Raw genomic sequence first — 26,479 nt, 5'->3', positions numbered from 1 at the left:
AACATAAACCTTATATAATTTAGGAATTCCTTCTTAAACTGGTTCTTGTTCAAGGCAATCATTAGCAACAAAATGTAATGCAATGAGTCACTTGGCTCATGAATACACCATGTTGTTGCTTTAAAAAATAGCCTGTAAACATGCATGTCATTAAAGCATATATATGCTTTAGTTTCAGGTACATAAATTCCTGGTGTTTCTGCTTGAAAAATCCTGACAGCTGAAACAGCAGGAATTCATGAAGCAGTAAGTTATTTCTAAGAAAGCTATTCAATGTGAAGTATATTAAATGGACTCCTATCTCAACTCTGAATAAAAAGAGAGCACCACTTGCCAAATTGTCATGTTTCCAAATTTCTCTTAATATTCACCAAGGTAGTATTCTGCAAAGAAGAAAGCAAATACTTTGGCACTGGAGTCTGAGACAGGGGACTTAGGACTCCAGTTTTCTCTTGGGTGCCAGCAAGCTGACTAAATAGACTATAAGCTCTTTATTATTTAGGGAGTTGGAGTCTTATCTTGTGGCAGTGAAGGCAATTAGGTTGTACACATCAGGTGAGTCATGCAGCTCAAAAACACAGTGTCCAGCTCTGGTGGGGTGACTCAGTTGGCTGAGGCATCATTCAATACACCAAAAGATTGTGGGTTCAATTTCCCGTCAGGGCACATACCAAGGTGCCAGTTGGATCCCTGGTCGGGGGCATGTACCGGAGGCAACAGATTGATGTTTCTTTTTCACGTCGATGTTTCTCTCTCCCTCTCTCTCCTTTCCTCTCTTTCTCCTTTTCTCATATACTCAGGTGAGAATTTTAAAAAATAAATGAAAGCACAAGGTCAAATTCACAATTCATGGCTGTATCCATCTCTTTAAGATTGACAACATGTGGGTAAACTGTGCATTGCCTTTTTGAGTTAATTATCTTGAATAAAATGTAAATAGCACTAGTTAGGCAATAAATTATATAATTTTTAAGACAAACTTCAAGATATCCATACTATAGTATTATATTCTTTTTCTATTTTTGTTTGCTATTATAACATTTATAACATAATTTATCGTATTAACTTTCATTACATCACTTCAGGGGCTCAGAAAATGCTGCAACAGACATTGATCTGTATGAGCTCATTGTATTCATAGAAGAGCTCTTTATTTTTTTAATATGTTTTTATTGATCTTAGAGAGAGAGGAAGGGAGAAGGGGGAGAGAGAGAGAGAGAGAGAGAGAAAGATATGTAGAGAGAGAAACATCAATGAGACAGAAACATCAATTGGCTGCCTCCTTCACAGCTCCCACTGGGTATCAAGCCCTCAGCTTGGGCATATGCCCTGATCAGGAATTAAACCAGTGACCTCTTAGTGCATAGGACAATGCTCAACCAACTGGGCCACACCAGTCAGGGCTCATAGAAGAGCTTTAAACCAAAAGCAGAATTTATGCTACAATGTGAAAGGTCTCCTCACAGACATGGTGTGGGGGGAGGGAGGTTGGAACACCATTCGGTCTCTTTGGGTTTCAAGTTTACTTGATAGGATTGAAATCTATGCTTTTTGTATCATTATGGGTGTAAAGCATGTGCTCTGTAGTACCAACCTTTCTCACATGGTGGTACACAGAGAAAATGACAATATTTGTCCAATATTTGGGGTAAAAGTTGGGTTTTATCTGTAACTGGAAGATAATCTTGGCTTTACCTAGCTACCCAGAGGGCTGAGGGCATCAATATCCTAGCACACCTGTAACACAGTCCTTATTCATAGGCTTTGTAGGTAATAATTGTGGTATAAGTTAATTCAGAGTACAGCCAGATTAAGAAAGTGTTGTATATTATTTTAGAAACCAAATTAAATCCAAATAAGAGCTAGGAAAGCCATTTAATAGACTACGTAGTCATTAGTTACTATTATTTGTGTGGATATTTCCTGTCCCTAACGGACTTCGGTAAATATGAATTCAGGGCTAACCTCTCATTGTATAATGAGTACAGGAAATGGAAATTGTTTACTTAGATACTCCCAATAATGCTCTTATTGATTGGATGCTAGATTGCTAAATTGCTTTGGAGGTTAAGTAAATCATGACCCACAAGTTGAAGTTGGTGAACTAGCCCCTGTTCAAGCACTGGTGTCTTTTAGGACCTTGAGCACCTAGACAACTTTCCTTGCTTTCCTCACTCTGCGTCTCAACATAGAAAAGAATAAAACTCGCCCTCTTCTCTTTTTTTGTGTGGGAATAGAACAAAGAGAAATGAGAAGTTTGAGGTGGAACTTGGCTGTGAGAGACTAGCTGGTTTCCCATGGTGAGCACTCCTGCAGGTCAGAAGAGAAAGACTGACATGGTTGCCATTTGCAGAAACAGAACTAGTTCCCTCCTCACATCACACCGGAGTTCAGTGGTACAACCCAGAGACACCCCAGTCTCACTGCATGGGTGCTACAACAACAGCAAGAGTCGGCTAGGTTCTCAGTCATCTGTCCTTGGCAACATATTTACTTCCCCATGAGGGAGAGGGGCTGGGACTTCATAAGCCAAGTTCACAAATGTCTTTAGGGAAAGAGAGCTCATCACACATTCAACAACCTGATGAAGCACACAAACCATGATCACGTGATTCTTCTGTCTTATTCCCACCAGATTTCTTCAGCATAATTGCATTAAACACATATCCAGGAAAGCATTTTTTGGACTACATAATCTACAAATATTGTGAGTAACTTCTTTATAATTATATTATGAATACAGTTTTAAGTAACAATTAAAAGGGTAGAATGGTACTTTTGAAAGGTTTGACTTAGTTGTAGAGAAATGGGAAGACTGGGTTATTACAAAGTGCTTAGATTAGTTATGACACTGAAAGATTTATTAAAAGATTTCTAGCTTTACCAGATGACAGATATAGAGGCTCTCCTTAACCTTGTCTACTCAAATTTGGGTCATTTCCACAATATTTTAGCATTTTGTTTTTTCTGACCCATGCTAACTTACCTACACACTTTCTTAGAATGCTAGTCTACTAAGGATGTGACCAAAAAGGACAAAGCAAAAATCACCCCCGTATTTATTCTACTCTTATTCTGAAACATAATATAATATCCTAACACACTATTCTGGGCCACTTTCCTGGTCCTGGCTGCAGTGTTGCGCACACTAGGCTTGTGGCTATCTGTGCCTCCTAGTGTCACTTGGTTTCCCTCCTCTGCTCAGCATTTCTCCCCTCAGTAAAGTGCTTTTGGAAACAGGTGCCCATATTTCATGGTCATCATCAGTGGCTCATATTCTAATTTATGTGACTAAAATGGAGTCTTGAGTCTGCCTAATTCACTCACTCATACTATTTGTAGATATCTCAACCATAACTGCATTACAGCCCTCAGAGCTGGAGTGTTCAAGGACCTATATCAGCTGTCTTGGCTGTAAGTATTCTAGCTTTGCCTGCCCCGGAAAGGACCCGTCTTAATGATACACATCAGTGTTCACAGTTTCCATCTACTTGTGTATCTTGTTTACTTATTTTTCTAGTTGTCACATAATCTGGAGCACTTTACCCAAGCAATTCAGATAATGACACACTGAGTGGTAACTGTGTGAAAAAAACTGGTGCCATGTCCTTTCAGGTGGCCTTCTCAGCCCAGAACTGGGCTTGCTAAGGCTTCTATCCACCCAGTGTTTACCTATGGCCGAGTTTCTCACCTCAGCTCTACTGACATTTGGTACCAGATAATTCTTTGATTGGGGGAAAGGGAGGTGTCCTTGTGCATTTTTGGATGTTTAGCAGCTCCTGTGGCCTCCACCTCACTAGATGCCAGTAGTACTCGACCCTAGAGTGTGACAACCAAAAATGTGTCCAGACACTCACAAACGTCCCCTGGGAGAGAAACTGCCCTCTGTGGAAAACCACTGACCTAGAAAGTAAGCAAGTTAAGGACTTTTTGAATTTCCAGGGCACTCATAGAAAAGTCTGAATGGATGGTGGCTTATGGTATGTCACCACTTTCAAGGCTGAGCCATCAGTCGCACCGCAAGGGATCTCACATCAGATTTCTGTGTTTTCATCAGGAAAATGAACAAAGGGTAGTTAGCAGGTGCTCTGTGTCTGTTTGCCCATTTTCCATGGGTTGGCCTGGTTTAATGGAGAAGGTCAGGGCTCCAGCTTCATCCAGACCCTTGTGTATACTATGGCCCCAGGCTTAATGTTGCAGGTGACTTTCTTAGTCTTCCTAGGCCTCTTTTCCTCATCTGTTAACTGAAATCATAATTCCTTTTTAAGAGAGATATTGTGGGGACTGGCTCACATGTCATATGTAAAGTGCCACATACATTGTGCCTGGCATATAGTAGATGCTCGATGTCACTCTCTTCCCCAGATCTTCAAGGACCTCTGGCAATAAAAGGAAATGGTACCAGGCTTCAAATACAACAAAAGAAAAGAAGGCATATTTCTCCTTAGTCTAATTTTTTTTTCTAGGAAAGACCATATATACTTAAAAATAGTAATTTGAATATGTAATTTGAATATTTTTCACTTTTTCACCCTTTTTGCTCCTAATGAATTTGTTTGTATCAACATTATTGAATACATCATTTAAACACTGTGAGACCATGGAACCATTTGTCATTTCCTAAGAATTTTTTTTCAGTTCATTCTTTATTTATCAATAGTGGGTCAAAGCATTTAAGGATTCCAAATTCAGCCAATAAATAAATAAGAGCAGCTTGTGTGGGTCCCACATGTCCAGAGGTGAAGGGTAAACCTTGGGTCTGTAAGTCCATCAGGATGGACTTGCTTCTTGCTGGGATGGGCTTTTGGAGGAAAGAAGCGCCTTGCCCACAGGGTGAAGGGAAGGCTCTCAGGGAGAGGAGTGATCCCAGTGTGAAGAAACAGGAAGAGGGACAGCAGGCGTTGGGCAGAGGCAGAATTGTCGCAGGCCTTTTAGTTTTTCTTGCTTTTACTTCAAAAATGTCTCTGACATTGGAAATATTTGTGATCTGTTTTGTCAGAATTCTAGATGAAAATCCAATAACCACAATTTCACAGCAGCTATTCACTGGACTAAATTCCTTGTTTTTCCTGTAAGTATTCACTTCCTTTACAATGCATCTGTCTATACATTGCAGTGACACCAGCTTACAAAAAAAAAGCCACACACAAAAACCTAGAAAAATCAAGCCCACTACAATTTTTATTAGTCAAAACCTCTCCTGTATTTCCAGTCACAATTACTGTTGCTACTTCCTGACCAGGGCTCATATATATTTTAAGCCTACCAGTCGATTTCTTTTGGATCTCCTTTCATTTCCTTTAGTCCTAAGACATGTTTATATGTGCAGTGGTTGACCAAAAATAATGGTCATTTTTATCTCCCAACTAAATTTATTTTTTTATTATTATTATTTTTAAAATATATCTTTATTGATTTCAGAGAGAGGAAAGGAGAGGGAGAGAGAGAGACAGAAACATCAATGATGAGAGAGGCATTGATCAAGCCCGCAACCCAGGCATGTGCCCTGACTGGGAATCGAACCCTGATTGCCTGGATCCCAGGTCGACGCTCAACCACTGAGCCTTGTCCGGCCGGGCCCAACTAAATTTAAATCACATGGAATCTCCTAGAAGATTAGCCCCAACTACATTTTTTTTTTAAATCGATTTCAGAGAAAGGAAGGGAGAGGGAGAGAGAGAGAGATAGAAACATCAATGATGAGAGTCATTGATTGGCTCCCTCCTGCATGACCCCTACTGGGGGTTGAGCCTAAAACCCAGGTATGTGCCCTGATCAGGAATCAAACAGTGATCTCCAGGTTCATGGGTTAATGCTCAACCACTGAGCCAAAACGGCTGGGCCCAACTACATTTTTTAACAGAGGAAAATGTGCCTTTGCCCAGCAAGGGTCATTGAAAAGGCCAAAATATTTGTCCTACCAACAGAGCCACTCTCATAATTACATTGTCACTGTTTATTAATAGACTAGAATGATCTATCAGCAGGGCTTATTATGTCCCTTTGCAGTTAATCATATAGCATCATTATTTCTCTATTTGTCATGAGAGACCACAATATCACAAATTAATTGTGTAGCTTAACTGCTCATGAGTTGTTGTTTTCTTTGCTCAAATGTCCCCTACATCACTTCTTGGATTTAATATCAGTTCCAGTGTGGCTCTTTAATATTGTAAATGATTAATGTTTCCCTTAAGAAGAAACTTTGGATGAGTAATGGTGGAAATGATTGCAAATTTGGAGTTTACAAGAAAAAATATCATGAACTTCAAAATTATCACCTAATATATATTTTGTTTCATCTCATAAAATTAAATTGTATAATATTTATTACCAGGTTATATGTCATACTGATGCATTCATAGTTTCTTTGACATCTGTCTCCTTTTCTGTGCCACGCATATATCTAGATAGCATTTTGAATAGGAAGTTATGTTTAGAGTCTTCATCCTAATAAAACTATTTTAGCATGCAAGTTTCCATGTTATAAAAATAGTAAAAATACTGCTCTTAAAGTGGCATATCATTGTTTCTTTTTTAAAGTTTTATTTATTTAACTTAAGTATAGTTAGTATATAATACTATATTGGTTTTACCAGTCCCAGGTGTACAACATTAATTAACATCTTTTTTTGTGTTTAAAGGTCTATGGTTAATAACTATTTAGAAGCCCTTCCCAAGCAGATGTGTGCCCAAATGCCTCAACTTAACTGGATGTGAGTATTCATGTAGGCATTAGTTTGTTATTTGCACAGATCGAGGAAACTAGCCCTAAAGTTAATTCACAATTACATAAAAATCTATCTGGGCTTTTCTTTCCAAAACTAAAATCTGATCCTATTACTTTCTGATTTAAAAATCTTTTGAGAATTGCAGTGGGTGTGAGGGTAAAGTTCACACTTTCCCCTTGAGCACCTGGGACCCATCTTTTTCTCTCCTTCACCCCATTTGGTCTCTTTCCCTGCCCCTCTCCTTACATGCCTTCCTTTCAGATGCACCAACAGTCACTTCCCTCAGCAAACATTATTCCTTTCACTTGTAAAGTCTGGCTCCTTTATTCTTTTGGTTAACTCCAACTTCCTTCAAAAGTTCTCTTAAACATCACCTCTTAAACATCACCTCTTAAACATCACCTCTTAAACATCATCTCTTAAACATCACCTCTTAAAAAGCTAATTTGACAGACCAACCTCTTTCAGTAGCTGCCTCTGTGCTCCGTGTATGCCAAGAACAGGCTTCCACTATGCCACCCAGTTTCTACCTTGCACACCTGCCTCACAGTACTAGAACCACTGGTTTACTGTGCATCCCCTACCCATTTAGAAATTCTATGAGGGCAGAAACCCACCTATGATTAGCACAGTGATCAGCACGTAATAGGTGCTCAGTAAATCTTAGTTAAATGAAAGTGCTAAACTATTTCCATTCCTTGTTAACTTTTAACCAATACTTGTTTAAACATTCATTTAAATTCCTTCATGGCTTCACCATCATTACCCACCAATCTGTTACATTTATCCTCAGGGTCTCCTGAGATAGGCAGCATGGTCACAGGCAGCTGTTTCCTTACCTGGGAAAATTCCCTAGAACTCTTCTCACATCAAAACAGAGGAATCAATGCCCACACAAGATGATACAATTTCGTACCTAAGCTATCGATTCTCCCTGAACTGGCCTCGGAATTACTTGTGACAACACTATTAGGTGGCCTTGTGTATACTTACTGACTTTAGTTTTTGTATTTATTTATATACCTTCTATCAAAAGGCAAAAGGCATAAAGGGCTCACTGAGGCATGGTGGAAAGAGTAGCCACTCCACATCCTGCAGATCAGGATGCATATGCTGACTCTGGTGTTCAGGATTGGGAAGACAGCTTAGGCCTGAGTTTCTCCTTCAGCCAAATACAGACAATTGCAGAATGTAAGATCTATTACACCATGGTTAAATGTCTAGGCTTTACAGTCAGACAGATATGGGTTAGAAGGGCAGTTCTACCACTTACTATCTGTGGGACCAGAAGAAAAGTGAATTTTTGAGAAACTCAGGTTCCTTGCATGTGACATGGTGGGGAGGGGTTGAAAATACCAGCTTATGTACTCAGAACAGTACCTGACAGCATAAAAGTCCAATAAATGGTAGCTACCACTCTTATGGGGGTAATATTAGGGTAATGAATAGTATGGTATCCAGCATAGACACATACTTACTAAATGTTGGCCTGCCCTTTCCCTTAATTTTACTAAGTTCTAACATCAATTGAAAAGGGAAAAGTAACATAATATGAATTATACTAACCCTGTAATAATTAGGAGGGAAGCAGGAAAATTGGAACAAAGTAAAAATAAAGCTCAGAACAGTTGTATCAACAAGTAGTACCTCTAGACATACAATTTGTGCAAAAACATTAAAAATATTTTTCCTCCATGCCTTTTAGGGATTTGGAAGGCAATGGAATAAAATATCTTACTAATTCCACCTTCCTGTCGTGTGATGCACTCACTGTGCTGTAAGTATGCAATGGACTTTGGTAAATGAGGGGATACCCAATAGATTTGAAAATCAAAAGAAAATATTGACAGGGAATTTTAAAGTAGTATCTTATTTACAGACTGGGTCTGAAACTGCAGTATTAGAAAATGCACAGGTGGTTGGATTGGTTTTGAAAGGGGTCTAAGCCTTACCTTTAGCTGCCACCATGAAGGTCTTCAGCTGCTCTCCTTGTTTTCAAGGACAGTCACTATTTCTGTGCATCCTCAGCTGAACTGGTACCTAAACCCATGTTTTCAGAAATGAGATAATGTATGTGAAAGTGGTTAGCTAGCCAGTGATTATTACTGCCAGTGACACTTATTACGTGATGTCTCTCTCTCTAAAAAAAAAAAAAAAAAATTAATTCTAAAGAGAAAAACATCTAATGTGTTTCGATAAGCCAAAGACTCTGATTGGTGATTCTGATTGCCAACAATGTTTTTTATGGGGGCTGGAAGGCAGATGGGTTGATTAATTACACATTTGCACTGGAAAACTTAAAATCACTTGTATTTTGTTTTTGTTTTAATCATAGTTTTCCATATAAAGTAAACACTTAGTAATATTGGCTGGTTGGATGGATGGGTGATTGGAAAAGAAAAGTTGGAGTCTATCCATTTGTAGTAGCCTAACCACTTTTCTCCAACAAATGAAGAGCTAAGACTATTGCCAGGTTGCACATTTATCAATCAGATTGCAGATAAGCATGTTTAATGAGAAAAGGGGATATTCCACTCAGGAGATGCAAAGAGTGTATTCCTTTTCTCATGGATAATGAGACAGAACACTGGAAAACTAAACAAAGTACATCAACGCCTTCTACTTTATAGCTTTACTCAGCTTTTGAATCATTTTCATATTCATTATCTCTCTGCACCTCTGTAACGTAGGTGGCGGCTGACCCCACTTCCTGCCATTTCTCTTAAAGGATTCCATTTATAGACAAAGGGAATATAAAACCACTGTGACCCAACCAAATGTAAAATTTGACTGTGGCCCCAGAAACTACTACGAGGTTGGTTCAAGCTTTGGTCTTTATGGCCTTCTCCTAAGGAACGTGCCTTACGCAAGAGTCATCTCAAAGCCTTCTGGAGAATTATTAACAAAGTCCAAATCTGATATTAGTTGTGTGTATTTGGGAAAGAAACACTTTCTAAAATAATGAAAATCCAAACAAAGTGCAGCTTTATAGACCTCGCTTAGCACCTCAAAATACGTATGACAAACATTTCCTAGAGGGGACATGTGGACATCCTCAGTGAGAAAGTTCAGCCTTATTTCCACACCAGAACCCACCTCTCTTTGAGTTTTCAAAGGAGGCTTAGGGAATTCCACCTGGATCAATGGCTGTCCCAAAGAGAACTGGTTACTGCAGCAGACACAAACCAACAGTGCTGACTCTCACCATGTCTTACAGGTTTCTGCCTAGAAATCAAATTGATTTTGTTCCAGAGAAGACATTTTCTTCATTAAAAAATTTAGGAGAACTGTAAGTAGCATTGTCTACTAGGAAAATATGATTGCTTCTTCCAAGATGATAAATTTAATTGACTAGTGAGACTGCTTTTCCACTAGTAGCAATCAAAATCCTGTAGACTACTGGAGGTTCAAATTCCATTAAGAAAACCAACATTATCCTAAAGTCAAAAGCAAATTAAAATTAGACATGAGCTTAATATGGATTTAGCTTATTCTAATTTCCCTGCCTGTTTTTTTTTTTTTTTTTGAGTGATTTGATACATATGTGTGCTTGGGAGTAAATGAATTTTTGTAGCTCCTTAAACCCAGGGATCATTATCTCTAAAGGCTAAAGTATTGTTAAGTCTCAATAAATGCTTGCTGAATGAATAACTGACTAACTGAAATAATATTAACTAATTATAACTAAATAAAGGGATGAAGATGCTTGTTATTTCTTGAGAAATTATGACTTCCAGAGTAGATGAAACAAACACTGAAGTCAGGAATGAGGCTTAAGTTCATTGAAAAATATTTAGAGAGCTCATGGACCTTTTCCTGTTCAAACACATAAGTTTTGTAGATCTATGCCTTTGAAAAAGCACCTGTATTGCTATTAATTCATTGTCACCCACATAGTTGTGTATCATTGGAAGTTAAAATTATATTATATTACAAATAGTAGCAATTAGGGTAGAGAGCTCTTACCCTCTGATCTGAGGTTTAAAAATGGAAATTAATTTCTTAATTAACCTCTCCTTCATTCTTTATACCTTTTTTTGACATCCAGAAAAGACTGGGGAAAATAACTCAGTAAGAATAATATGAAAGCCATGGCCAGTGTAGCTCAGTTGGTAGGAGTGTCATCCCATACACCAAAAGGTCACAGGTTCAATTCCCAGTCAGAGCACATACCTGGGTTGCGGGTTCGATCCCTTGTCAGGGCACATACAGAAGACAACCGATCAATGATTCTCTTTCACATCAATTTCTCTCTCTCTCTAAAAAGATTAATTTGAAGAATAGTTCATTAATAATTAAGACACTTTAATCTAATTCAAGAGTAACATAAGCCATAAATATTTATTAAGTGCCTATTGTGTGCAAGGCACTGCATTAGAACAAAAAATATCATTTTATGGCAAAAAATTAAGGGTAGCTCACTTAGAAAAGTTCACTCATTTCTTGAAGGGGCACTCTTGATCAGATCTTGGGGGATGGACATGGATTTGGGTAATGGGTTGGAGAGGAGGAGCAGTTTAGGGCAAACAGGTGTGGGTTTTATATACAAACTTCAGGAAACTGGTATGGAGTCCACATTTTGAAAAATTTCCTAATCTTCCCCTTCCTCTTATCCTATACTTAGGCAGAGCCACCTCCTGCCCCCAAATAAAAGAGCTCAATTAAGAGACACTAGCTTGCTTCTTTAAGGCCACCAATAATAATCTGTTTCAATCCACATAGCATCGTTAAGATAAAAGAAATTTAGAAATTAATAGAATTAACTTGAACAAGGTATTTATATTTCTTGAGTTTACAAAAATGATAGATGATTTTACTTTGCCTTCAGCACACCAAACCCCTCCTGGAGAGGAATACACATGCTTATGTGAAGCCACTGAAGTCCTTTCCCCCCAAAAGACTGCCCTTTCTTTTTCAGTGTAACACTTTGCAAGATGTTTCTAGGTGTATGAGATCACCATCATCTTGCTCAGTTGTCAGGTTCCCTGACCCGTGCACACCTGTGGCTTTGCTTCTGTGCCATGACGCAGGTGAACCCCTCCCACCAAAAGCCCCAGGTCAGAATTCCCAGCTGGCAGGACCTCTACACTTGGATGTCATCACAGCCCCTCAAGAGCAATCTGTTAAAACTAAATTTACAAACAACCCTTACCCCACTGCCAGTTTCTTCCCCTAGACTTGCTGTCTCAGTTGCATCAGCATCCTCCTGGCAACCAGGCTCAAAGACTGCACCCTTTCCCTCTAACTCTCTTTACACTTCATGTCCTACAGACCGTAAGCCCTGTCAGTGCCCTTCCTTGAACCTCATCAGCTGCTCCAGGGTGAAAACCTCCTGCCAGTTCCCCCCTCTGACTCTGGCTTCTCAGTCTATCTTTCATGCTTCTGACAGACTTATATCATCCCATAACCCAAAGCATATTATGACACTGTCCTGCTTAATATCCTCCCTCCTTGTTGCATGCTGTTCAGCAAAGTCCTTGACACAGTTCTCAAATGTTAATGTTGAAAAGAATCACAGCTCTGGCTTTAAATGCATGGCTCCTCTTCCCCCCAGCCCTGGAACTTCCAATGCGGTAGTTGTAGACAGGCACTAGGGATGTGCTCTTTTTATGAGCATCCTCCTTGATTCTGATGCCCGGACTCTACTCTGGCAGATACTGCCTCAGGAAGTAGTCAAGGCCCTTCCATTTTGTCTGTACGTGCTTTTCCAGACTCCGGTCCTCTCCATCCCATACTTTCTTTCCTCCACCACATTAGACCACTTGCTGACCCCATGAGTTGACTTCTGAGCAACTGTTTCCCTGATCCTGCTTAATTTAACCCTCTACTGTAAAACTGCTCTCCTTTTGTTCCACTTATGAAAACCATCCAGCTTTGCACAGACACTTCCTAATTTCCCAGGACAAGTTCTAGGTCTTCTTCCTTTGTTTCTTATCTGTACTTCTGTAATAGCACTTGTCTCATTCTTTCCTTGTTTTTTAATAGAGCTGTTTGCTCTCACTGTAAGCTTCTTTAGAGAAAGAGCTAAGTCTTAGTTGTAGTTCCCACACATCCACCAGCAGCTCCAAAGCATCAAAAATAGATAAGATCTTTTGTTTCATTCTTAGGCACTTTCACGTGTCTTGCATTAACATCTTCTCTGGCTCAGAAGGATATTTTGGACCCTTAAAAATTCCTGATTCCTTCTGATCCCAACAAATCTCTTTTCCTCATTCTGAAGAAATACTTCCCTATGATTCTTTTTGGATCAGACAGTCTTATTATATTTAGTTCTAAATTCTCAATGTCTTATAAAAAATAGTACCATATAAAAATAGATGAAAAATGTTTTAAGATTATCTGGATATAGTGTATACAAGAATGCTATCTTAATTGGAATTTAAAATAAATAGAAGACATAGGTCTTGACCTCAGAAAGCTTATAGTTGAATAAACATGGTACCACAAATATGAACTAAGTAGGATTATAAAACGGTGAATTGCCAAAGTGTACAGAGTACCTAAAACAGAGGAAATTAACTAAAATAGGTACTGAAGCCAGGTTGGGAATGGTTGGAAAGGGGCTGAGAGGAAATTCCAGACAGGAACTGGTTGAGCAAAATGTCACATGTCTTAAAGTGATGGAAAACATATCCATTTGGCCAACTCTGCAGGCCTGGTTGTATAACAAGTTATCAGGTTGGTTACATTGAATCATATTCTCTATTACGTCAAGTGGGATGATGAAATTTGTGAGGAGTAATAACCATGTCATTTATTTCCAATGTAACTGCTTTGGATTTTCACTGTCACCAACAGGGACCTGTCTAGCAATATGATAAAGGAGCTACCAGCCCACATTTTTAAAGACCTGAAGCTTCTACAAAAACTGTAAGTTCTTCCTGCCAACACCATCAGATTTAAATGGCTACATCTTAAGCTTCCAAAAAAATAACATCCTGATGCTTCCTTCCTTCTTTCCTCTAATGGAACAAAGGAACCTGTCGTCCAACCCTCTCTTGTATCTCCACAAGAACCAGTTTGAAAGTCTTAAACAACTTCAGTCTCTGTAAGTGAAATATGACAGTATGCTGATTATTACTTTAGTGAAGATGTGTACTTCACTTAGAAACACATCTGATTCATATGGGAAAGCTTATCCTCTAGTTTTCAGAGAGAATTAAATTTGCAATTGTTTTGTTATTAAACCTTTGGTGAAGAACAAATTATGGAAGACTCGCTGCTTCTCCCCTTACCCCTTTCCTATAGCAATCAGCTTGCTATCAGTCCACAGAACATGCTTTCTACTTTTCAATCAGTGCAGGAAAAAGTTATGCCACAAAAATGAACAGTCAGACAATTTCATTCAGTATTTTAAAATTTCAAACATATTAGGCTGCAAATGGTGTCAAGAACTCTGCCAGTTATCCTTTGTTTTTACACAGAGATGTACCGTGTTACGCAGTCTCAGCCTAAAGCCTTTCTTCATTTAATTCCAAAGACCAAAACTTAATGTCACATTTTATTCTTGCTAAATAGCTTTCTATTGAAAATGAGTGCAAAATTTAGGTTCTCCCTCAACAGGTGTTAGTGAACATCCACTGATATAAAGGGCTTGGTTGTGGCTCTCAAGAAGCTAGAATATTAAAAACCAAAAAATATAAATAATGCATTGTTTTTAAATATAAGAACAGACAGAATGTGCACAAAATGACTCTTCCTTTCACTCACCACATACTGGATTCTGAAAGACAAAATATCAAGTTACCAAGCCATGCCTTTCTAAAAGTCAATGTTGTAACTCTTTACTCCAAACTTTTCTGTCTACATTTCTTTTATTTCTTTATTGTCTCATTTTTTTCTAAAGGTTAATTTACATATGTATTTCACATTTATTGACCACCAACTTATTTGTTATACTTCTTGTCTTAGGCTCTTTTGGAAACTATAGGCTATTATTTAAATAATCACACAACCCATGCAAAGCTAAAACTGCAATAAATTCAGGAGAAAGCTAGAGAGCAAAAGAAAGAAGAGGGGGAAATATTTTTAAAAGAGCTCAAGCATTTCCTGCAGGAGGGGCCCAGTGAGGACTCAGTAGCATCATTGCTCCTCTAAGCTTTGTTTCTGATGACCAAAGGGCAAGGCGGTGCCTCTGTGAAGGACTCAGTGGGTAAAGGACCATGTCCAGAAATCCTTATTCAGATTAGTCAAAAAGAAATGGAGTGAGAATCAAACACCTTTCACAGTAAACCTTAAAAGTGAAAGTCTGCTGTCATTTTAGATTGTCTTCTCTCCATCTATGGTTCCTGAGAACAGGCACACTCTCTTAATTCATGCCATCCCAGAGAGGTCTTCAAGAACCCATATTTGAAGAAGCAGCTGGATAAATGAGTAGAACAGTTATCACCAGAGCCCTCTGAGGACATCTGGGTCTGGAAGAATTAAAGGATTATGTTTTCCATGGGTCTTAGGAAACAATTGCCCTGAATTAGAGCTCCTCTTACTGCTTCCCCGATTTCCCCCATACAGACACACAGGCCAGGAAAAAAATGACTGTATTTAAATTCAGATTCTCACAAACACACTTATCGATGTCCTCTGTTTGGACATAGCAGCTCTTGTCAGAAACCCTCTAACCACATGCCATGATTTCTAAAATCAAAGGCCTGAGCCATTGCATAATCCTGAAAATCACCACTGCAGTTTTTAAACCAAAGAAATGAATGACAGTGTTTTATTAGAATGTAATCTGCATAGGAAATGACAAAACGAACTCCTATGTACCGGAGGCATAAAAAGAAATGGAAATTTTCTAAGATAGCTTACTGTGAAATGCTCATCCTACTTTGAATTGGTAACATAAGGTTTTGAAAAGTGATATTTAGGAAGGACAAAGAATGCAATTACTAAAAAGTGAAACCTGAAAAACATGAAACCTTTTGTGCCTGTATTCCAGAGACCTGGAAAGGATAGAGATTCCAAATATAAACACACGAATGTTCCAGCCCATGAGGAATCTTTCTCACATGTATGTATGTACAAAAGAATAGAAAAGACCGCATGGTGGAATGTCACAAACTGTCTCATGTGTCATTGCAATGTGTTTTTTTGTGCAAGAAAAGTCTTTTTATTGAGAACTTTTTAATTTTGTCACCTTTGGTCCCTGTTCAAATAGAATTCAATATTATGATGCGCCGACATGAATGACACTTCTCTCTGGAAACACGCTGTTTATCCAATTGAGGCCCAATAAGAGATCAGGGTACCAGAGTGCCACACATTACACAAGATGAAGTCACTGGCTCAATGGTACTCAGGAGACCTGGGAACATTAATTCACCTCTCATGAGTGAGCAGTCGCTGCTCTAAGATTTGAGCCCTTAGGAAGAAAGGTGCTTATATAAATTCCAGGTGTTGTTTCTGTTACTAAGTGCACTTCAAAATGGAGGTAATTAATCTTTATAGTAGTTTTTGATAAGTCACTTGAATATATTTGACTAAAGTGCACTATGTAAGTTGTGTTAATATATGTTTATGACATGATTATTTCTTATCGACTGTGTAATCTCTTTGTTCATGATTTTAAAAATTAACCATTGTTATTCACAACAATAGGGAGAATTCGAAGTAAGCTAACAAGTTGGGTGCAGCAAGTGGCTGAAATGGTTGGTGTGAAGGTGCTGTTTTGGGAAAACGTTTTGTGTGTGTCTGTGCCGTAGGTGTAAATTACTACTGGACAAGTGTTTGATGTGTACTGTGTGGTTTTCACAACTTTTCTTTCTGTGGCACCAGTAGATAAATACTTAAGGAGACTATCATTTCCTTGTTGCAGGCAGAATGTGAGGTCTTGGAAGAGAGAAACTCAATCTTTTTAGAACTTGAAAGAACCTTAGGTTGAGGTCAAGAGGACCCAACAACTGACAGAAAATATGTTAACTTAGGTCCCTACTAAGTGCCCTAGTTCTTCTTTCATCTTCCTTGCCCACACTTACTGAAATACCTTCACCCCCATAACCCCATCCCTTCCATCTGCCAAGCAGTGCCCCAGTCACAGTGGGAAGAGAGGCTGAACCACTGAGAAACCCTAGCTGGCTCTACCTGAAGACAGTGGATATAATTCCTGAAAGAACCAAGAGGTCAAGTGCATACCAGGGACTCCAGGGAAGGAGGGGAAAACAAGAGTTATAAGTCAAGTTTCTTTAATTGGGTAGATGATATGGGGAAGCTAGACTGTAAGCTGCCCAGGGGCAGGAATTGCCTCCAATTTTTCTACCTGACATCCCAGCACTAAATTACACATCATTCATTAGCTCATCTAAGAAGTGCTTGCTGAATAATTTCCATGTGTCAGGCACTGTTCAAGATCTGAGCACACAGTCTGACCAGGAGAGACAAGTGTCTGCCCTATGGAGCTTTCATGGAGCTTTCAGAACCAGAAACAAACATGTAGACAAACAAATAGTTAATAAATATTCTGAAGACAATTACAGCAAGATGAAGGGATAGAGAGAGGACATTGATGGTCCACAGAGAAGTCAGAGGATGTAACATTCTAGTGGACCTTAGTGGAGGGAGAGAGCAGCCCTGAATATCTGAGGGAAGAGGTAAGAATCTTCCAGGCAGAGGGAAAAGCAAAAGCATCAAACTGAGAAGGGGGTGAGCTGACTCATCTGGGGATTAGAAGGTCGGTGCATCTGGGCGGATCGAGGCAGGAAGCCAAAGGGGCAAAGCGGGTCGTGGTAGGCCTTGAAGCTGTGGCAAAGTCAAGCTTTGTTTAACTTGCTGGCCTACCAACTGGCTGGGGAGGGAAATGAAAAGATTTAGAAGAAAAGAGATGAACTAAAAGAGGTGGTAAAAAAAATACAAAAATAGAATGAGTTTTATGGGAGAAAATCCTAAGCACACAGGTTTGGAGAATGGCAATAAGCCAGACGACCTCCCCAATTCAAACGCCTGACATTCCACACACCTGCAGCATAAATAGATTGATCACAAACAAATCTGTTTTCCTCTAGAGATTAAATCTTTCTAGTCCCTGGGGAGAAATCTGTGTTTCAGGCAGCTGTTTTTCCTCCTAGCTCCAGTGAGAATGAGTTTTCCTAGTCTCAGAGACTCTCCCTTCCTGCCAGGGATAAGAAGGCTAGTTTGAGTGAGTACACTTAAACTAAACACAAGACAGGAATGCTTTCAGTGAGTTACCATAGGTCCTTTGCATCCCAAACCCAAACCCTTCAATGTCTGCTCAAGATCAACTTAACAATGACAATCTACATTTTATAACACCCTAGAGAATAATCCAACTTGAAGGAGACTTCACATTCTCATGTCCTACCCTGATTCACCTCAGACAAGCCACAGAATTTGTCTTTTAGGTTCATTTTTAAAAGAAGCACCCTGCCTAGAGTAACATATATTTCATGAAGAACTCTTAAATTACATAATCTCTGTTAAACAAAAACAAACAGGCCTAGTGAAGTTGCATACCTCACAGAGCTGCAGCCCTGACGGGATAGCAAATGTGGTTTCTGTGTCATTGCTGTAAAGTGACTCTGTTTTTCCCTTTGACTTTAGTTATTTCAAAAACTTTCGATACTGCTCCTATGCTCCCCATGTCCGAATATGTATGCCCTTGACTGACGGCATTTCTTCATTTGAGGACCTCTTGGCTAACAATATTCTCAGAATATGTGTCTGGGTTATAGCTTTCATAACCTGCTTTGGAAATCTTTTTGTCATTGGCATGAGATCTTTCATTAAAGCTGAAAACACGACACACGCTATGTCCATCAAAGTCCTTTGTTGTAAGTATGTTTCTTGTCTACATAGATCCAGGGTATCTTCTGTGATCTGTAAACTACATATATACTGGCCTTCAACCAATGGCACTTAGTTTAAATTATACTTGTCAGGTAATTTTTAAAAGTATGATGGTGCTTATTATCTTTGGCTGCTCTCTTCTAGATTGTATGAGTTTTCAGGAACCTAGTGCACACTCCTGGGGGTTATGTTTTGGAAATGGGGTAACGAAGCTTAAGAGTGAAGGGATGGATTCTGGAGGACAGGCTGTGGGTTATAAAATTAAATTTTGTTTAACCCTCAATTACAATAACACCCATGCTACTCAAGCCCAGAAAATTATTCCTTTTATGTAATATTTGTTTACTGTTTAAAAACTAGCCTCCCCCACAATTACCCTGACTACCTTTTTAAAAAAATTCTAAAACTAAGATGCAGCATGGTATTTAGAAATAGTATCCTTTTTGAAGTCCATTGGATCTAGGTACTGTTGTAGCTGTTTACATTAGTTCGTTTAATAGAGAACGAAGGAAGTAGACCTCATCAGAAAACAAAAACAGAAATGCAAGGAACTGCCAACACGTCCTGTGTCCTTTCCTTAACAGGTGCAGACTGCCTGATGGGTGTTTATTTGTTCTTCGTTGGCTTTTCTGATCTAAAATACCGTGGGCAGTACCAGAAGTATGCATTGCTGTGGATGGAGAGTTTACAGTGCCGGCTCATGGGTGTCCTGGCCATGCTGTCCACTGAAGTCTCTGTCCTGTTGCTGACATACTTGACTTTGGAGAAGTTTCTGGTCATTGTCTTTCCTTTCAGTAACATTCGTCCTGGAAAATGGCAGGCCTCAGTCATCCTCATTGGTATCTGGATCACGGGATTTTTAATAGCTGTGATTCCCTTTTGGAGGGAAGATTACTTTGGAAACTTTTATGGGAAAAATGGAGTATGTTTCCCACTTTATTATGACCAAACCGAAGATATTGGAAGCAAAGGGTATTCTCTTGGAATTTTCCTAGGTAAATTGTATTTTTCATTTTCTGGACAAATGTAATTTTGATAGAAATACTACAAATTTCAGCAAAGACATATTTATTCATCTCAGAAAGTAAACAAATATAGACAAGACTCTCCCCCTTTTTTAGAAATATATTTTTATTGATTTCAGAGAGAGGAAGGGAGAGGGAGATAGACACATCAATGATGAGAGTCATTGCTTGGCTGCCTCCTGCACACCCCCTACTGTGGATCAAGCCCACAACCCAGGCATGTGCCCTGACTGGGAATTGAACCGTGATCCAGCCAGGCAAGACTCTTGCTATGTATTTATAAAAATTTTTATTAAACTTTTAATTATAGAGATTTAGCATGAAGAAACTATACTGTCAGGATCTCTGGATGGCTTTTTTATTACCTCCCAGACCTTTGAGCTGGAGAAATTCTGGGTCACTTAGTTGTCCTCTCACCCTTCCAAGTTACTTGAACTCATTTTGTTTCACAGTATAGATTAAGTTAGATAATAATAACAACTCACTTACAGGAGATTATCTTAGTGGAAATTCCAAGAAGGTTCATTGCCTTTGGTAAATGCTGCTGAAAAGTTAACAACATAAAGATACTTCATAAAACTCTTCCCTTTCCCATTTTCTCAGTCTCCCCCCACCCCCTTTTTTTTATTATTTTTTAAAAAAGAAGACCATATATTTTCTGTTACAAATGAAAGAGAAGCTTAGTCCTTTAAGGTAAATGACCTTTTTTATCATCTAATAGGTATCTCAATTGCTTAAAATTAAAGCCATTCCTAAGTCTTCTCTTTAAGGGAATATTATTTTAATTTCCTCTTCTCATCTTTTCCTCCCATCTAACTAGTCAATAAGCTCTGCTGTCCTTTCTTTTTCCCAAATAATTTTTATCAAAATATGCCTCTGCTTTCTATTTCTTCCAGTCTCTCAAACCACTGCTACCACCTTCCTTTAAAAATCTTATTACCTGAACCCTGAATTACATTAGCCTTGACCAGTCTTTTGTCCTCTGGGCCCTTCTCTCCTATTTGTGTAGTCAGTACCACTGTTACAGCCTCCCTAAGGACTGAAAGAACTGTGTGTCCCTCTGCTCAGAGGCTTTTAATGAAACCTTGCTACTACCAAGGACAAGTTTAAATTAGTCACTTAAAGCCCACCACAAAGTGGCTTTAGCCACTGTTTCCAGCTCTTCACCTATTCCTTCTTCCTCTGAAAAGTAAAACACCCTATTTGCACCATTTTAATAATACTCCTCATATACTATGTTGTTTTATAGCTATTTTTCATGGCTATGCCCCTCCTAAGATATTGTAAGATGTTCCTAGCATAGGTGCAGTCATAGAGAGCTTCCCTCACACAGGCACACATGCACATACTATGTTATGTTATTACCTTACATTACATTATGTTACATTCATTGATCCAACATGAATTTATGAAGCACTTATAGGGCAAGCACTGTTTTGGGTACTGGAGATACAACAGATTGGTCCTCATAGACCTGCAGCCAAAAAGGAGAATGAAGACAAGTAAACACATTCTTACGTCACAGGGTGACAAATGCATGAAGGAGGAATACAGCATGTTCTAGAAGCCCCAGATCTGGGAACCAGGGGAGGCTTCCCAGAGGAAATGAATCTAAACTGAGGCCCACAGGAGGAGGCATTAGCTAAGTGAAGGGAGAAGTTATGTTCAGGAAAAGACAGAGGACTTAGAGGCCTAAAGCCAGGGAACAGGCCCAGAGGAAGGGTGAAAAAAGTTCAGATTTATAGTTAAGGTGTGGGTCAGCCAAAAGGGTTTAGCACCTGTGATATATTCTACATTGGCTAAAATATTGCCTCTCTCTGTCTCTCTCTCTCCCTCTCTCTCTCCCTCTGCGTGTGTGGGGAGTCCTAGAGCCCTTTTCTACTTAAAGAATATAAGAACATACAATGTTTTAAATTAATTTTACATTTTAGAATAAATTAGGTTTAGAGAAAAAGAGATGCAAGGGCAGGGCAGTTTCCGTATACCCTTCGCCCGGTTTCTCCTGCTGTTACCATCTCACATTCTTATGGTGCCTTCAGAACACGAACTTTGATCCTTTCTGTAAGTCTGTTTTCAGAATTCATACCGGAGGATCATCTTTAACAGTCATTTTATTTTATTCTCAACTTTCTGACAAGAGGCCTAAGATAAATCAATCTTTAAAAATTCTTTTATATGGCTTAATAATGAGATTCCATAAAAAATGAAAAGTTTTGAATAAAAACAACAGAACACTTCCAAGTCTTACATATAGTCTAAGTCAGATGAATATTTTTTAACAACCTTGATATTATATGCAAATTTTATGTTTACCATAAGGTATAAGATGATCACTCTTGGGATTTTTATTATAGCAAGAATATAACAAAGTGACTAAGAAGTCAGCATTACATGATAATCTTCTGAACACATTTAACTCTAAAAGAATAATTCATATAGTTGAATTTTTAATTTTTTTCTTATTTCTGTTTTCCTAAAACTAATCTATAAGGTTTTTAATTTTAGTTTAAATGACTATAAGCAATCTGAAGAAAAATAAATAAAAAATGGTATTATCGTTCTATGCATCTTTTAAAATTTAATACCCCCAAAAAATGAGGAATAATATTTCTGAGGCTATTACCTTCTTGATACTCCAAGGTTATCTTACTCATATTTATAAGATAAAAGAATGGGGTCATACTTATTATGATTATGACAACCCATCACGGCGTTGAATTTGCAGAGAGCTAAAAACAAAAATAGCTCTTTACCTGCTTTAAAAAACTAAAATTTATCTTATGATACCCAGATCCAAATTTCAGAAGTATAGCATTCTTCATAAATGGATTGTGTATTTGAAATCTCTTTCTGATCTGGCAAAACTGATTTCTTTAGCTTATTCCAGTGTACAGCCTTGACCTAAGGGTTTGGCCGAGTACCACTGAGGTGATACAAAAGAGTGCTTCTTGGGGTTCAGGGAAGGAGGCACCAGTCAGACATCTCAGTAACAGTATTTTCGCTGCTGACATACATTCTTGAGGTGTTAAGAGCTGTGCTTTTCCCGACAGGTGTGAACTTGCTGGCTTTTCTCATCATCGTCTTTTCCTATGGGATCATGTTCTGTTCTATTCAAAAAACAGCCTTGCACACTTCAGAAGTGAGGAGTCACATTGGAAGAGAGGTGGCTGTTGCAAACCGTTTCTTTTTTATTGTGTTCTCTGATGCCATCTGCTGGATTCCTGTGTTTGTAATTAAAATTCTTTCCCTCTTCAGAGTGGAAATACCAGGTCAGTCCCTTCTCTTACTCCCAAGTACACAGTGCCTTCTTATGCCCTTTGTCTGATGAAGTGAGAACACAGTGCTTTACAATTCTCTGTAAATTCTCCATAAATATCTGCAACTTCAATACAAACGGTCATTTCCCTCAGTGCTTTATATTCAGTATTCTATGACAGAAACTGGGCAGTGGTACAATCTAGACAAGAATAATAAAAAACAGGAGGGAGAGAAAAACAATCTTAGTGTCTTGCTTTTACCTGAGCAGGATAATGATTCTTAACCAAGAGTACACATGTAAAATCAAAATATTCCCAGGGCCTCTGAATTTAGTTCACAGGGACTACGGCCTCTTCAGGGGTGCTTTGTAAAAGACCCCCTGTGATTCTGAGTCACATGTCTCCGGTTAAGAACCATGAGTCTATGTCATGGTCCTGGCCAAACGATCGTCACACTGGGCTCTCCAGAGTGTTAGGTGTTCCGTGGAAGGTGCCTCATCCGAGAGGCCAGGTTCCCCACTCCCTCTCCTACTCAACCAGAGAAAATAAACTCCTCATTTGTTAGGACTGTCCTCGAAGCTCGTCCTGGGACCTAGAAGTCATATCCATCTAGGGCCCGCCGGGGCTTTAGCCTAACTCTCTGAAACAGTTTTGGGATCACATTCAACTCTTCATTTCAGCCTTTTGCAAAGCTCCATGGGGCATCTGTCCAGGGCAGGAACTATATCCTAACCATCTTGGCACACCAGTGTCAAGCACTGCTTCACATCTCAGAAGCCCTTATAAAAGGGTGATGACTGTACAAGTAATGACTTACACCCCTCTGGCTTGTGCACAAAGTCCTAAGAGACCTTGTCAAATGGCTGGCTGCAAAAAAGACACATAGCACCCACAGAATCCCCTCAACCTATTAACTTAGTCTCCCAGCATGGCATAGATGTCCCTCGAGCCACAGAAGATGTAGAAGCGAAGATCAGGGCTGACTACTTGGGAGCCTTTGCTGGGTGGCAAGAGCAAAAGCCATAAAAATATGTGAGATTACTAGGGAAAGTCAGTTATATTCGGAGAGCAGAGTTAATTAACTGTTTACTGGTGACAGATGGGACCTTAATGAACAGACTCAGTATAGCACAACTTCCCAAACATTTCAAAGGTTATGTCCTAACATCTCAAATTCAACAGGCCTGAAATGTCCTTTGGCCCCCACTGCTCATGGAATAAGTTCCCAATGCTGGGATTATCGTTATGACTTCTTCCTCCTGCCCCACCTTCATATATTTTGTGACCCAGGCCCACTAGAATTATCGGGCTTTTTTTTCTGAACTTCATTTATGTCTTGCCTTTGCTGAAGCTGTTCCCTCCACCTGGATTATACTTTCAACCTGTAAGACTCTAGCCTACAAAACACCCTTCTTACCATCCAAGGTTTAAGCCAAGCACTCCCTCTTCCATGGTACCATCCCAGCCCTCTCCCAAACCACTCCCATCCAACTCCACTGCTGAAATATCCGTTCAATTTTGTTTGCAATTCATTTATTAACCTCATATGAACTACCTCATGTCAGCATTACTTTTAATGTATCCATAAGTGGGGACCTTGCCTTATTTATCTTTCCACAGTATTTTAACATAGTATTATTAAATAAATGCTTGTTCAACTAAAGATGCTCAGCCAGTCCTAAGTTTCCCCTGACAAAGAATTTTTTATGGTATCTTCCCCTAGTATGGTCTACTAGCATTTGTAAGGCTTCCCACAAAAGGAATTCGTTAAGTTTGGAGATGTACTGTTTTTTTGTTTCTCAAATCGTCAGACTCCTTTGTGAATAGGCCAGCAGGGACATGAGGGCAATAAGGCCTCCAGGACTGAAGTTAAGACCAAAGTCCAATCTAACCCTAGACCAAAAGTTCCCTGAACACTATTCTACTGATTAAGAATTATTTCCAGCCTGGCCTGGCATGGCTCAGCGGTTGAATGTCGACCTAGGATCCAGGAAATCGGGTTTTGATTCTCGGTCAGCGCACATGCCAGGGTGCGGGCTCGATCCCCAGTTGGGGGCATGCAGGAGGCAGCCAATCAGTGACACTCATCATTGATGTTTCTAGCTCTCTCTCTCCCTCTCTTTTCCTCTCTGTGAAATTAATACAAAAAAAAAGAAAGAATTATTTCCTCACTTTATTTTTTCTATAAAGCAAGAAAAACATGTTATATATGAATTTATAGTTTATAAAGTATTTTTACATATTTCCTCTCATTTACCCTCACAACAACCTGCAAACTAGCTACTGAAATTCAGAAAAGTTAAATGGTAGAGCCTACAACTTATGGCTCCTATACCCTTCTAACAAAGAGATCTTCAGTACTGTGAGAAAAAACTTGAGGGAAGTAGCCCACTCAAAAATAACATGGACTACAAAATGCTGTGAAAACATTATGAAAAACTTCTGTTTTTCACACTTTGTTTCCTGTTCCAGGCACAATCACTTCCTGGGTAGTCATTTTTTTCCTGCCAGTGAACAGCGCCTTGAACCCAGTCCTTTACACACTCACCACCAGCCTCTTCAAGGGCAAGCTGAAACAGCGGCTACACAGGCCTCGGAGAACATCGATTTTCCAAACTAAAAAAAACCATTTATCTACATCCATCGTGTGGACAGATGACTCCTCTTCCCTTAAACTTGGGGTTTTGAACAAAATAACTTTTGGAGACAGTATATCAAAACCAATGTCCTAGTAATGGTTGGGGACCACTGGACTTCCAGTGGACTACCTATTAAAAAGTGCTGTATTTGGGAAATGACTCTGCAAACCTTCCTTCTTGGAGAACACAGCAAAACGGCTTCTGATGTTGCGGTCCAATGGCAGCCATACTATTTATCAGCTATGGCAAGAACTGTACCTAAGGTTTCCTCTCACCCTTACATCCCTGAAGTGAGAAGTGAACCCATACAGAAGGCAGATGTGCAGCTGGTCTCCATCTAGTCAACACTACCAAGCCACCGATGAGTGCCCACATGTTGGCACTGCATGGTCTGCTTTTAAATTGAGTTGCACTGTCCATAAAAGAAAAGCATTGACACACCTAATTCTAGTGTGGCCAGAATAACATAAGCTTAACATATCTTTCCTTGCTTTTTCAATGAAATCATCAGCAACCCATTGAACTGATAGCAAAGGATTTCTGAGATGTTCACCCACCTCAAGTCCTGCCCTATGGAGGCTGGTGGAGCAGCAACCTTAAAAAACAATACTTCATGCAAGGTTACCACATCAAACATTGACCAGAGAGGCACACCGACAAAACCTAGTACCATTCACCTTCTTGGCTTTTATTTAATGTGAGTAGTGCTGAGATCTCAAACAAGGCATTTTTCTTAAGATTGCCTTGGCCACAAAGGAAAATTGGGTACTTCAACCACCCAAAATTACATTTTAATATTGCTTAAGTATAATATCTTTACAACAGTATCTCTATTGCTGGCAAGTTCTGACTTCATAGAACACACAGATAAGAGGCATTAAAGGAGATTTAAGAATAGTGGTTTGATGGGACCATTTGCTCATTCAGGCTAATTCCCATCACTTTTAATAAAAAGGTCAGTAATTCTGGATTTGTTTTTTGAAAATTAAAAGTACTTGTGAAGGCCTGAACATGTTTTTATACTGAAT

The 26,479-nt window shown here is 39.1% G+C and overlaps 1 protein-coding gene across 1 annotated transcript in view; it reads left to right on the top strand.

The window, feature by feature from the left end:
• Nucleotides 1-25,544, top strand: part of RXFP2 (relaxin family peptide receptor 2) — a 45,396-nt gene extending 19,852 nt beyond the window's left edge. Inside the window, 13 exon segments of the mRNA XM_087813747.1 lie at nt 2,636-2,707; nt 3,343-3,414; nt 5,000-5,071; nt 6,645-6,716; nt 8,437-8,508; nt 9,949-10,020; nt 13,530-13,601; nt 13,708-13,779; nt 15,670-15,741; nt 18,285-18,514; nt 19,115-19,525; nt 22,606-22,824; nt 25,285-25,544. Of these exon segments, the coding sequence (XP_087669873.1) occupies nt 2,636-2,707; nt 3,343-3,414; nt 5,000-5,071; nt 6,645-6,716; nt 8,437-8,508; nt 9,949-10,020; nt 13,530-13,601; nt 13,708-13,779; nt 15,670-15,741; nt 18,285-18,514; nt 19,115-19,525; nt 22,606-22,824; nt 25,285-25,544 (1,768 nt within the window).
• Nucleotides 25,545-26,479: the final 935 nt, after the last annotated feature.

This window comes from Miniopterus natalensis, chromosome 2 (genome assembly GCF_054644295.1).
Source record: "Miniopterus natalensis isolate mMinNat1 chromosome 2, mMinNat1.hap1, whole genome shotgun sequence".
Classification (NCBI taxonomy): Eukaryota; Metazoa; Chordata; class Mammalia; order Chiroptera; family Miniopteridae; genus Miniopterus; species Miniopterus natalensis.
This window is presented reverse-complemented; position numbering and strand designations above follow the sequence as displayed.